Source organism: Eutrigla gurnardus (genome assembly GCF_963514095.1).
Source record: "Eutrigla gurnardus genome assembly, chromosome: 11".
NCBI classification, from domain to species: Eukaryota; Metazoa; Chordata; class Actinopteri; order Perciformes; family Triglidae; genus Eutrigla; species Eutrigla gurnardus.
Genome location: NC_139925.1, coordinates 3,726,799 through 3,739,298, shown reverse-complemented (window position 1 = coordinate 3,739,298; position 12,500 = coordinate 3,726,799). Strand labels below are relative to the sequence as shown.

Genomic DNA, 12,500 nt, shown 5'->3' with positions numbered 1-12,500 from the left:
AAAAAAACTGGGCACTTTTGTTCAGCGAGACAAAACCCAACGGGGTCACGACTCTCAGACGAGAGACAAATCCTCCCTGTGGGAGAAGCTTGTTGAACCTGACGATCATCTAAAGGTGCCTCATCCTCACGCTTCCTTTTAAAGTCACGCCTGGGCTGCATACACTCAGAAAACACCAACACACACACTCAACAAAAAGACAAGAGGACGAAGCTACCAACACTCAGACCAGCGGACGGCCATCAGTGGGACAAAACGACGCAATTCCTGTTATCATGCTGATATTTTTTCTTTCTGCATGACGATGCAATCAGTGTTAAAGGAGGGGACAGAAAGACTTCCAGATATTAGACACATTCCGTGGTTGGGGGATAATAGACGGACAGAGTTTCCCCGTGTGATGCTCCTGGAGTTTCCACTCGACAACATCAGAAAGGAGCCTTTTTTGTTTCAGTACTGTCGTAGTTTGATGGGTTTTTTGGATTAATAGCAAAAGAAACGAACATCGTGAGCGAGTCAGTCGGACAAGGAGACGCTTCATAAAACTGAAGATTCCCAGAAGATGAAGTCCGTGACTGCAGCCACACAAAGTCAACAAAAAAAAAAAACTATCTTTTATGATGAATTTGATATTAAAAGGCAGTAAAAGAAAGCTTTGGCAATGACTAATAGATGGAATTTATGAGTTATCTAATTTTTATAGTTAAAGATGGCATCGTGCCCACACAGACTTTACACTGCCACCCGACACTCAAAGAGTCATGCTCAAACTGAGCAATGTTTGCTTTATTTTTTTATTTTATAGAAAAATATGTGATGGAATTAAAAATATTTTTTGATGAAAAAAAATAAAAAATAATTCCGCTGGCTTACCAAAACAGGTAGGGAATAACTGGATGTTCAGAGTGTGTGTATATTGTGCTATGGTGACATGTTGCTGTTTTCCTTTATACGACGCCGGTTTCTGATGAGTGGTGTGTTTTTAAGATTTGTTTGTTTCTTTTATATTCCCATTTTGTAACTTTTTATTTGTCATTGTTGTCACCAGTCCTGAGATCTGTGTTGGGAAATGTTGGGTGATCTGTGATAATAAAAGAAATATGCAACAACCTCTCGACCTCAGTGGGATGACGGGAAAGCAACACGGTGGATATTAAAAGATCCATGTCTATATATGTGATTTTTAAACTGAGGATCTGTAAATGCTGCCATCTAGTGGTTGTTACAGGTAAACACTTCTGAGGGGAAACAAGAATAATCAAGCAGGTTTTTTTGCGCACCACTCCATCAGTTTATTGTTGAATGTTACATAGAAAAGTTTTCAGGTCGTCTTCGCTGCTCAGACTGCTCGGGTTGCAGCGCTTGCTGATGTTGCTGCTGCTGCTGCTACTGCGGCGGCGGCGGTGGCAGCAGCAGTAGCTGCAGCGGCGGCGGCGGCAGCAGCAGTGGCACTGGCCGGCATCTTCTTCAGCGTCTTATTCAACTGTAGGGAGAAGGAGGGGTTTATTTTAGTAGGATATGAAACGGTAATCAATAATTCCGTGCTTCTCCGTTCCTTCCTGGAGGCTCGATGGATCCTCACCTCCTCAAACTTGTGGATCTGTCTGATGAAGAAGTCTCCGTAGCGGCGAGCGACCTTGGTGTCGGCGATGTGGATCATGTCCTGTGGAAGAGTTCCAGAGGAGAAAGCTCATCAATATGTCCATCAATATCAATGTTCAATGATGTAGCATTAACCAACAGACCTTGTCGATGTAGAAGTCGACCTCGGAGGCGGACTGGAACTCTCCGTCCAGAGCCGAGACGCCGCTGGTCCACACCAGGTTCTTCATCTTGTGTTTGAAGACGAGCAGCTGAATACGGAACTCCTGCTCCGTCATGTCCAGGAAACCTGCCAGCTTGGCTACCGGCATGGTTGTGTACAGCTTGAGGAAACTTCAAGGGGTGGAAAAAAAAAAAAAGTTAGGCAAAGATTCAAATCAATAATCAATCATTCACTAGATTTGGTCCGGTCTACCTGCGAATGGTGGAGAGCTGAGCCTGTTGCTGCACCTCCTCAGCAAACACCTTGAGCTGCTGCTGGAAGGGCTCTTTGTGGTAGTTGGGGTGCACGTTGTCGTAGTTCGGCACCACGGGCGACAGGAACTTGGGACAGGCGAAGCTGAACAGCTCCTCAAACACCTGCGGGTCACTGGGATGGGAAAAGGGAACACACGTAGCATTGTGTTAAAGTATCCGTCAGTTTAGTATCAACGGAGGGCAAAGTGTGACTTTCTTACCCTTTCTGCATCCGCAGCATCTTGTCTCCGTACTTCTCCCTCAGCTGGGTGTGGATGCTCTCGTCGATGCGCATCGGGTACATGGTGAGAGCGATGGCGAGCAGGCCGTGCATCTGTTCGTTCTGCTTGTTAACCTAACAAACACAAATATGACATCACCCTCAGATATGTGAATGAATGTGAAAGGATGGCTATCATTTCTGCCTGTAAGAAGCAACGCTGCGACTCACCATCTCATATTTGTACGTCGACCTCTGGAACATGTTCCTCGTCCTCTGGATGTAGAGCAGGATGTTGGCGAACACTCGAATGGCATCCTGGTAGCGCCTCATCATCAGGTAGGCAAAACCCACGTAGTAATATGTTGTGATCTGGCACTCGGGCACACGGGAATACATGCTCTGGAGGACGGGAAACGAGAGATTAATTCAACCTAAAACCAAGTCAACATAGGGAAGCAAAGTTTAAAACACCTAGAAACGTAATAAGTACTTGGCTCGGCATGCTCCATATCGTTGTCTTACCTTCTTGTTGAGCTCGATGTTCTCCAGGACCTTGATGGCCTGGTAATAATCCCCGAGCAGAGAGTGGAGCCTCAGGAGCCCCACCAAGCTGAAGTAACCCAACATCTTGTACAGGGAGTGACGGCCGTATTCTCCAGCCACACTCTCTGGGTCTCCTGCAGCACACCAACACAACAAAAACCCGTTGGCTTCCTCGTATAACATGAAACCGAATGCATTGAAGTTATGTCGAGGAAAGGTTTCCCACATTTTAACTCTTAAAAAACACGGTCCATACCTCCGCTGGTGTAGATCTCCAGCTGCCGGTTGATGTTGCTCTTGTCCACCAGCGAGTGAAGAACGTTGAGGACGCTGTGCACGTTCCAGATCTTTGGGTTGTTCCTCAGGAACTCGATCTCCTCCTCTGACTTTTTGGCCGTCTTGCAGCGATACTGACTGAAGGACTGGAACTGGACGGGACAGAGAGGAATACAGTATCGACCTGGTTCCTTTGTGTCGTTAACCACACGGTAAAACTGCAGATACGGTTTTTAAAAACGATGCAATCCACTCTACCTGGTAGATGAACTCATCAATGATGTCCCACAGCCACTGGTTGGGCAGCTCCAAGGGGGCGGGGCCATCAGCATCTGTTTACAGCCACACACGTTATCACATGACTCGTAACAAGATGTTATTTTACACTTATAATAATAAAAACTACTCCGGTGACTTACTGAGAATGTAATTGAAGAGGTTGCAGTAATTGTAGTACGACTCAAACCTCTGGTCCAAAGTTGGTCCGCCCTGATGATAAAACAAATATATATTATACATATATTAAAATATAACAACACCGGAGAGGTTTCACACATTTGCAGGTTGCTAGGTAACCGGGAGGGAGAATGATCGAGCGGTTACTCACGCTGACTTTAGCGTAGATGTGTCTGTAGTACAGTTCCTTATAGAGAATGAGGAACACGGCATCTGAGGGAGATAACGATGACGTGAACTCACGCAACAGTAGATTGTAAAAACCAGCCTTAAATTATAAAGGTGTTACTCAACACGACTGTAAAGCCACACAGAGAACCACTTCTCTGGGTTGCTGGTATAACATCAGGGGAAAACGATCAGGTAATGTGCATTTCTGTTATCCCGTGAAATAGAATTACGACACTAAATAAAAGTGATGTCTGTGGAAAAGAAATAACAGGACAGATGCTGGAGGAAGCTCACCGTTGCCAACGAGCGATGCGATGGCCTCCGCCTCTGGCCAGGGCGAGTTCTTAAAGAAACGGTCCGTCAACTTATTCCAGCTGCAAAAGAGCAAAACAGGAACAGTGAGACTCATCACACACTCCAGTGTGTCTGTTATAGAGGGCAACATCACCGGGCTTCACCTGTTCTCGTAGACGTCCTGGATCTCGTAGATCTTCTGCTCGATGCTCTCGCTGGACACGCGGTTGGACTGCAGCTCGTACACCTTCTGGTCGATCAGGTCGGAGGTGGTTTTGTGGAAATACTGCAGGAAGTTCTTGATCACCTCGGGGATGACGTGGTAGGTCTGCTGCTCGTACTGCCTCTCGTAGGCCAGGTCCACTTTAGGGTCACCTGGGAGGAGATGGGAGAGTGAGGAGGGGACTGTGTGTGTGTGTGTGTGTGTGTGTGTGTGTGTGTGTGTGTGTGTGTGTGTGTGTGTGTGTGTGCGTGCGTGCGTGCGTGTGTGTGTGTGTGCGTACTGACCAGTGTGCAGCTCGGTGTCGTTGGTGTAGGCGTAGGGATCGTACTGTAAAAGCAAACAGAGCAGTGAGACATCAAACTGATCTACGGCATCATATCTGTCGTCATTAAAGTCAGCTTACGTCACAGCCACAATCGGCATCACGTTATAGATACTATAACGTTATTACGGCTGAATTCAGATACAACAGCTAACACGATCTGTCATCGGATGCTAACGTTTCTGTTGGTGCCGGTGGAGTTCAGCTAGCTAGCTAGCTTAGCTCACCAGCTAATGCTAATCGTAATAATCGCGTTTAAAAGGCGTTAAAATGTCCGTAAAAGAATAAACGCGTTACTGACCTCTTCTTCTTCGTTGAACGGCATGGTGGTGCTGCTCATAATCCGGAGCTCATGCGACGCTGGAGGGGAGGACGAGGCCGTGTGCTCGGTTAAGCTAGCGCCGCTACAAGAACCACGCAGCCGGCGGAGGCGAGAAGACCGGAACCGGAAACAGGGAGGCAAGTGACGCGCTGAAACGCGACGCAATTGTTGAAGCATGATGGGAAATCGAGTGTATCTTTTTTTTAAAGTTAGTTTGTCGACCTTTGGGAGCAGAATGTCGGTTTATTTTCATATTTTTTAAAACTGTTAACGAAACAGGAGAGGACGCGTTTACTGGAGAACATGACGTTTATTTTTTATCAAAGTTTAAGAACTACAGAACGTTTAAGAACTACAGAAGGTTTAAGAACTACAGAGAGGTAAGCTAGGCCCACATCTACTTGTGCGGTTTATTTATTGAGCATCTGTAACATTAAACTTCGTTTTCTGAGTTATTTTCGGACTACAACTCTGAATCTGATTCATGGTGACACGATTTTTAATGTTAAATATAACCAACAGCAAGCAGTGGCGTCATTAGTTACACCTGTTAGCCTACACCTGTGAGTTACACGCGAAAAGGAGAACCTTCTTTCTCTCAGCCTTAAGATGGATAGACAGATATATCGACCAGAAATTATTTTATGGTTAATTGTGTATGTTTTGCCTTGTAGTTTTTAAAAAGAATAATCAATAAAGCAAAGTACTACAAGAACTTAAATAGAAAAAAAATACCATGAAATAAAAAATAATTATCAATTATATAATAATTTTTAAGCTAATATTTAAAAAGTCTCATTTTATAGTCCAAATCACAGAAAAAGCAAGTAAACACCAAAGTGAAACGTGATGGATGATATGAGTTCACTGTGGTGAGAGTTGCACTACTTATGAACACCGCTAGGTGGCGTTACAGGTCGCAAGGTGCGCGCTCTCCACAGTAAAGAATCAGCAGAAACAGTCAAGCCAAGAAGAGCATCAGAAATAAACTCCAAGTTGATCAAATCCCTCCAAATAATTCTGCTTTGAGAACCCAACTACCGGATTGTTTTATTGTTTTTGTCGCAAAATCACTTTATTTGGAGAATATTCATTATAATCTGAGAGAGAATGGGAAGTTGTGTATTTATATTTGGGTTTTTAATGGGGGGGCAGTGTGAGAGTGTGTTTCTGGTTCCTGCTGACCCTCCCAGCAGACAGTAGCCTGTCTCACCCCCTCCTCCCCTTTGCCATCATCTCTCTCACACACACGCACACCCTTCTCGCTGCGGGTTTGAAGGCGAAGGCAAAGAGGGGGTGAAAGACAGAAGAATACCTGACGTGTTTGCTACCAGCAGCGGACGGAGTCCCTCTAAACCGTCCAGCAGCCTCACCGACCGGCGGGGGAGCTGCCTGCATCCGATAAGGGATCTAGTCTGCAGGAATCAAGTGTGGAGGGGAGGGGAGGGGGTGTGGAGAGGAGAAGTCGAATTGGAGAGAGGGAAAAAAGGGAGAAGAGACACCGAGGGAGGGGGAAAAGGTCAGGGACACGGGGGGGGGGGGGGTTTATCGCGCTGCCAGAAATAAGGAGAGTGTCCTCCACCAGCCGGTTGGCAGACGGAACCAAGGAGACGAGCTCAACCAACATCCCCAAACTCTCTCAAGGACTACTCTGGATTCTTAAGACACTTTTTTCGACTTTCTTCCAAACACAGTTTCTTGTTCTGCTTCGCTGAAATCTCTGCAAAGCACGGAGTGGAAGGTTTTTGGTTGTTTTGGACCGTGCGTAATTTGGAGAGTTTATCGCACCACTGCGTCAGGATGCGCGTCTGTCCGCTGCTGGTCTTCCTCTGTCTGCTGTGTGCTGGACGCGCTCAGAAGTTCTCCGCTCTCACGGTAGGAAGAGTACCGAAGAACGCGTCTCGTTCATATTACACGTGGTAAAAGAACGGGCTTTAACGTGGACGGGCACGCTGGTGCGCTCCCGTGCGTAATGTTTGCGCAGAAAGGGAAATTCAGTATGTTTTACATCAGTCATCTAGCCTCAAGATTGACGTTCATCTTTTTTTTTTAGGTCTTTCTTGTGAGCTTTTCCTCTTTTTTTTATTAAAAATAATTAATCAACTTTTTAATCCATCTTAACAGCCTTCTTATGGCAGGTTTTTTTTTACATAATCTTTCCAAACGAATACACTTTTCTTGGCTGGATATGCTTCATGTGTGTCAGAAATGCAGGCTGAATTTAAGATGGTAAGACTTAACAGATACCCAGGTAGAGGTTTGGAAGAGAAGGTGTGTCCATGCATGCGTTATTCAGGGAGTCTCTGCTTGCAGAGCTGCTGGTTCCACTGTGAGGACTCTACCTCTACCTGCCTGCCAGCGTCTCGCTGCCTCTCCGTCCTGTTCGCTCTTGTTGCCTCCTCTGCCAGCGTCAGCAGGTCTGCCGCACCAAAGCACATGGCATTGTTTACAGCCACAGCACTGCGGTGCGGAGCATCCTCTCCACTGACCTCAAACTGCACACATCTCTAAAAGTCGGATGAGGGGGATTTTCACGGCCACGATCAAGTGCAGGTACAGAGGAGGTGGATTGGAATGTGCACCGTGGAAGAGGCTTCGGCCCTTGATTCAGAGATTGATGTGGCAGCCGCCTCCCCGAGAACTGTTATTTATGGTGCGAGAGGATGCCTTAATATCCAACTGGAAACAAATGGCCATGAGTCGTTAACCCTACGGGTGAAGGGTCGGAGATCCCTTCTCCCTGACGGCACTGTGGAGCTGCGGAATGTGGGAGGAAGTGTTGCAGTGAGCAGATGCTCCCCCCCTCCTCCCCTCTTGAATTTTCCACCACGATGCACTCATTTACACACACAGACAGTACAAGTACAGATAAAACAAATGTTTCTCTATGCAGGTAGTAATCTAAACCCTGCAGTTACACGGATTGAGCCGTGTGTTTGGACGTGACGCAGCATCTGACTGCTCTGACTTTTTAAGAATGAGTCACTCCTCTGTTTCATTACACGTTTCCAGTGGCAAGTGTGTCGGTCACGCCGCCCCACCGAGGCCAGTAAACCTTCTTTTATTGGAAAAGCACTCGAAGCAACGACTTCTCTCTCTTTTTTTTATACTGGACTTTGTGAGTAATTCATGGCTTATTGTACGGAATGACACACAGGAGGTTATTGTTGGTTTCAAGAAGAAAAAAAGCTGCCTCTGTGTGATATTGTGTGCATATTTGAGGTCAAACAGGCAGTTAAACATGTGGGATACTCCCAGGTTATTCCCGAGGCAGACTTTTTCCATGGTTTATGGAAGTATGAAATCATGTGTGAAAAGATGAGGCAGCCTCTTTTTTTTTAACCCTGGTGAAAGTCATTTCTCCCCCCATGCTTTCCTAAAACCGTGCACCTGCTCAGGGAGCGTTTTTGTCCCATGACTGTCGGTGGCCTTTCACACCACCTCCCCTTTCTTTTTTTCAGATCTTTCACAGCAATTAAATGGCGTTTCCTTTGATTGAGTTGGTAGCCTGGTTAAGGGCTGTCACTTTCTTCCCTTTCCACCACGCTGGAAACTAATGATCCCTTTTGCATCCGAGCATCCACGCAGGAAAACTCCAGCCACGGCCATTTAACACGTTTGCCACGGCTCTCAGCTGGGGCCCCCATTGACCCTTAGCGGGGCCGTGGTGTGAGAGGGGGGCTCTCGGCCGGGTGGTGCTGGAAACGGGGGCCTCCCGAGCCCAGAGGGCCCTTATCAGCCTACAATGTGCTCTCTGCTGGAGGCTTGCCTCCTGCGTACTCCATTCAATCCCACAATGCTGCAGAGCCGGGGGGAGGTAATTGGATTTGATTTGTATGCTGGTTGGTCTTGGAAAAAAAAAGAAAAGAAGTTTCCCTTACAGTCCGCCAGGCTCGCCCTCTCTCATCTCTTGTTGCCAACCTCTTGTATTATTTGAGCAGATGCAGAAAGCATCTTCCAAGAGAGATCACGCAACCAAACATCTGAAAGAGCAGAGACGGAACCCGACAGAGAGGAAGGACTGGAGCAATAACTGGATTTGATCCTGAAGTATGTGTTCTGTCTTGTACGAGTCTCCTTCCTCTGATGGATTGCGGTGGAAGCTTATGCTCCGTGCAGCCGAGGCCGTCCATCACTCTCCACCGCGTTGCCGCGACGACGGCGTCGGCGGCTCGGAGGGCTGGAATGAGACATCAGGGGAATGTCGGAGCTCCGGCCTCGCCCATCCATCAGCACGGGCCAAACTCACGCAGATCCGCAGCCGACAGCTAACTACCATTAGGAGTTGGACAGGAGGAAGAGGTTCTCAACACGCCATCAGTCTCACACCTCCTCCTCCTCCTCCTCCTCCTCCTCCTCCTCCTCCTTCTCCAGTGTGGCTCATCCTCTCTGAAGGAAACACTTGGATGTCTGATGGTGAATCTGGGTGGTGGATTTCATGGCTAACTGTTGTTGGACTCGCTGCGTGTTGTACAGTGAACGTCCAGCAGGCCGCTGGGCCGCTGAATGACTCAGTTTGGGTTGTCAGTCTGGTGGGGGGGGGGGCTGGTGTAGTGTGAGGCTGGTGGTCCACCACCACACACGGCTGGATGCACTCAGACACTATCAGCAGAAACCACGTCTGTCAGGCCCGCTGGACTTTTATGTGGAGGAGGGGGGGGGGCAGAGTGGAGGGTGAGAGGAGGTCACCCGACTGGTGGGGGGGGGGGCGACGGGAGACTGTCACTTGGATGCAAACGATCCAAGAAACTCAGACACCAACAAGGAGGGTTCATACAGAGAAATGGGTTCCACTCAACTAGATCTATCTGTCCATATTATATATGAACAATTAAAATCAGAACATAAAGATCCGTTCAGTAACTGAAGGTGCTGAGATATGAATTCAGTCACGTTTGTTTGATTGTTTAATTTGAAGGGTTTAAGGACTCCGAGGTAGTCGTTGGGCTCCTCCGGTGGCCGAGGGGGTTAACTGCAATGTTCACATCCGGCCTGGTCGCTGCCCCCCCCCCCCCCCCCCCACTCATCATCACGCTTCTACGATTTAATAAAAACATAAAAATGTCACATCCACACATTTTTTTTCTATCTGTCCCGAATGCTCCCAAGACAAATATGAGTCCACTGCTGTCGAGTACACTGTGTGTTTTCATCGCCCCAAAATAAATACAATACTTCATTATTTCCCTTTTAAAGTGCTGGAAAGCAGCACTCACCATTCCTGTGCTGTTCTTCCCAGAGGAAGGAGGAAGACGAAGAGGGATTACTCTCCATATTTCTGTCTGGAGAGATGAAGGATGAGTGTGGAGATCTACAGAGTTCTTCTCATGACAACACATCATTTTTTTAAAAAGCCTGGGAAGAAGAAGATGAAAAAAGAAATTCATTCTAAAAAAGACTCATCTTCCCTCCCTCGCGGCTGCTCTTCCGATGTGTTTGAACGGGCCTCTCCTCTCTGATCCCCCCCCCCAGAAAGATTTATGAGCCGGGTTGACAGAGTGGGCTGTTGCCCACGGCGACGCGGCCGTCCCTGCCAACCCTCTTCCAGGTGCATGCAGCCCTGCAGCCCTCCTCACCTGAATGCAGGGGGGGGGGGCTCATCTCTCACTTCATTTGTAAGATGTCAGACACAACAAATTTTTTTATTGGTGATCATCCCGCCCCTCGTCGTTTCTTCTTCTTCTCTCTCTTTATCTTCCATGCACGTTTTCTTTTGATAACTCGCTAACCTGTAATTAAAGGCTGTGTGTGTGTGTGTGTGTGTGTGTGTGTGTGTGTGTGTGTGTGTGTGTGTGTGTGTGTGTGTGTGTGTGTGTGTGTGTGTGTGTGTGTGTGTGTGTGTGTGTGTGTGTGTGTGTATATTCGTGCATCCACTGAAATCTGAACAAAAACGCTCTGAACAAAAAAAAAACTGAATGAATAAAAAATATTTTCATTATAGGAGAAGACAAAAAGAGGGGTATTTATCTTTTTGAATATGATGATTGACTGAAAACCACACCTGCGTAGGCATGGATGTAGAGTTCAGTTGGGTTTTTTTTCTTTTCTCCATCGAACTGAATGAATCACGCGACCTTTTATGAAATCTGTAGCGGCACAAAAGCTCGCTGACATGGAGTTGATTCAGCCGCTCCATCATTCTCTGTCTGCTCATTCATTGTAGAAGTCGCAGCTTGTTGCCAGCCCCGCCCACAACCCGCCACCCGCCACCGCCCAATTGTGTGAGGGGGGGGGGGGGGTTCAGACACACGGTGGCAGATACAATGGTGGCATTGACACAGGTGATGTGATGCGTTCAGCCTCTTTTCAGGTGTTGGCATCAGTCAAGTCTTCTCCCATCTCTTCAGACAAAGACGAAGCCCGGCTGCACCCCGACGGGCTTGTAGAAACGCTGACTCAGCTTTTGTGTGTTTGTGTGTGTTGGACTTTTTATCGGGGATCTATTCATGGAAAACGAATTAAAGATTTCTATGGCTTCGGTAACAGACACCTGCTCTCCGACTGTCTGTCTGACTGGTGGTGGGACGATATATCGATATATCGTGATACTCTGATATATCGATTACATTTTCTTTATTTTTTTTTTAGATTTTTATGAAAATATGCTGGCCTTTTGCCAGTTTGTCTATAACGGAATGATGTCACACGTAGATGTTCAGTCAGTGTGTTAAAGAGACACAATGCAGTGAATAAACACAGTTTATATGATTAATTAGGGGTGGGTGAAAATATCTATATGACAATATATCGCGATACTTTGCCGCCCAATACAATATCTATTTTTCAACTCCAAAGATCGATTTAAAAAAAAAAAAAAAAGGATTCATGTTTAGATGCGTTGTGAATGCAGTACTTTTCCTTTTCAATAGTTATTACAGTGAATTTCATGGGAATTAATAAAATGGAGAGGCTGTTTTGAATGAAATGGTTTTGACTCAATTTGTCCTCTGATCAATATCATCTGATGTACATATACAGGTACTTGTGTTTGCATCTTTATTGATATCGCAATATCGTGATGCGTATCGTATCATGACCAAAGTATCGTGTTAAATATTGTATCGTGAGCAAAGTATCGTGATACGTATCGTATCGTGACGTTCTTGCCAATACTCACCCCTACGATTAATTCCTGCTTTTTTGCCTTTACACTGGTGTTTTTTCTCCTTCCGATACACAGATATCGTGATGCATATCGTAGATGATTTCTTGCAATATATCGTGTATCGTGATGTCATCGTTATCGTGGGCAACGTATCGTGATGTTATCGTATCGTGAGTTCCCCTCGCTGTCACAGCTGCATCATCATTTGATTCACAGAACCACGTAAATGTTTTCCCTCCCGTGTTTGCTCCTCTCTCCTCCTGCAGTTCCTGCGGGTGGATCAGGATAAGGAGTGCAACATGGAATGCAGCGGCGCTCCTCGCAAGCCGCTCTGCGCCTCCGACGGCCGGACCTTCACGTCTCGCTGCGAGTTCCTCCGAGCCAAGTGCCGCGACCCCCAGCTGGAGGTCATTCGAGGGCCATGCAAAGGTCAGGTCATGAGTCACGCTTCAGCACCGAGAGAGGGGGGGGGGGTCACAGGAGAAACTTGTGGGTTAAATTCATTTC

General features: G+C 46.9%; 3 protein-coding genes across 4 annotated transcripts in view; 2 read left to right on the top strand and 1 right to left on the bottom strand.

Annotated features, from left to right (window-relative positions):
* Window positions 1–487, top strand: part of cdh23 (cadherin-related 23) — a 153,491-nt gene extending 153,004 nt beyond the window's left edge. For both annotated transcript variants that reach the window (XM_084020696.1, XM_084020695.1), the window contains one exon: window positions 1–487. This exon is cut by the window's left edge and continues 545 nt beyond it. The gene's annotated coding sequence lies outside the window, so the exon portion shown is untranslated.
* A 780-nt stretch (window positions 488–1,267) lies between these two features.
* On the bottom strand, window positions 1,268–5,010 carry eif3s6ip (eukaryotic translation initiation factor 3, subunit 6 interacting protein). The gene is made up of 15 exons (XM_084021346.1): window positions 4,868–5,010; window positions 4,529–4,571; window positions 4,186–4,396; window positions 4,022–4,101; window positions 3,708–3,769; window positions 3,520–3,589; window positions 3,359–3,432; window positions 3,081–3,252; window positions 2,804–2,958; window positions 2,510–2,680; window positions 2,280–2,413; window positions 2,018–2,191; window positions 1,746–1,935; window positions 1,583–1,663; window positions 1,268–1,483 (listed from the first exon to the last, which is right to left on the bottom strand). The coding sequence occupies exons 1-15, from the start codon at window positions 4,904–4,906 to the stop codon at window positions 1,340–1,342; spliced, it is 1,800 nt and encodes a 599-aa protein (XP_083877472.1). The 5' UTR covers window positions 4,907–5,010; the 3' UTR covers window positions 1,268–1,339.
* A 1,447-nt stretch (window positions 5,011–6,457) lies between these two features.
* Window positions 6,458–12,500, top strand: part of smoc2 (SPARC related modular calcium binding 2) — a gene marked incomplete at its 3' end in the record, with an annotated part of 9,278 nt that continues 3,235 nt past the window's right edge. The window contains exons 1-2 of the mRNA XM_084020904.1: window positions 6,458–6,763; window positions 12,260–12,422. Of these exons, the coding sequence (XP_083877030.1) occupies window positions 6,689–6,763; window positions 12,260–12,422 (238 nt within the window). The 5' untranslated portion in view covers window positions 6,458–6,688. The remainder of the gene's footprint in view (window positions 6,764–12,259; window positions 12,423–12,500) is intronic.

Coding starts and splice junctions, on each gene's coding strand:
- eif3s6ip (XM_084021346.1), bottom strand. CDS start 4,906: ATGAGCAGCACCACCATGCCGTTCAACGAAGAAGAAGAG. Junction 4,102..4,185: donor CAGGACGTCTACGAGAACAG/GTGAAGCCCGGT, acceptor GCTCTTTTGCAG/CTGGAATAAGTTGACGGACC. Junction 2,959..3,080: donor GGAGATCTACACCAGCGGAG/GTATGGACCGTG, acceptor GGTGTGCTGCAG/GAGACCCAGAGAGTGTGGCT.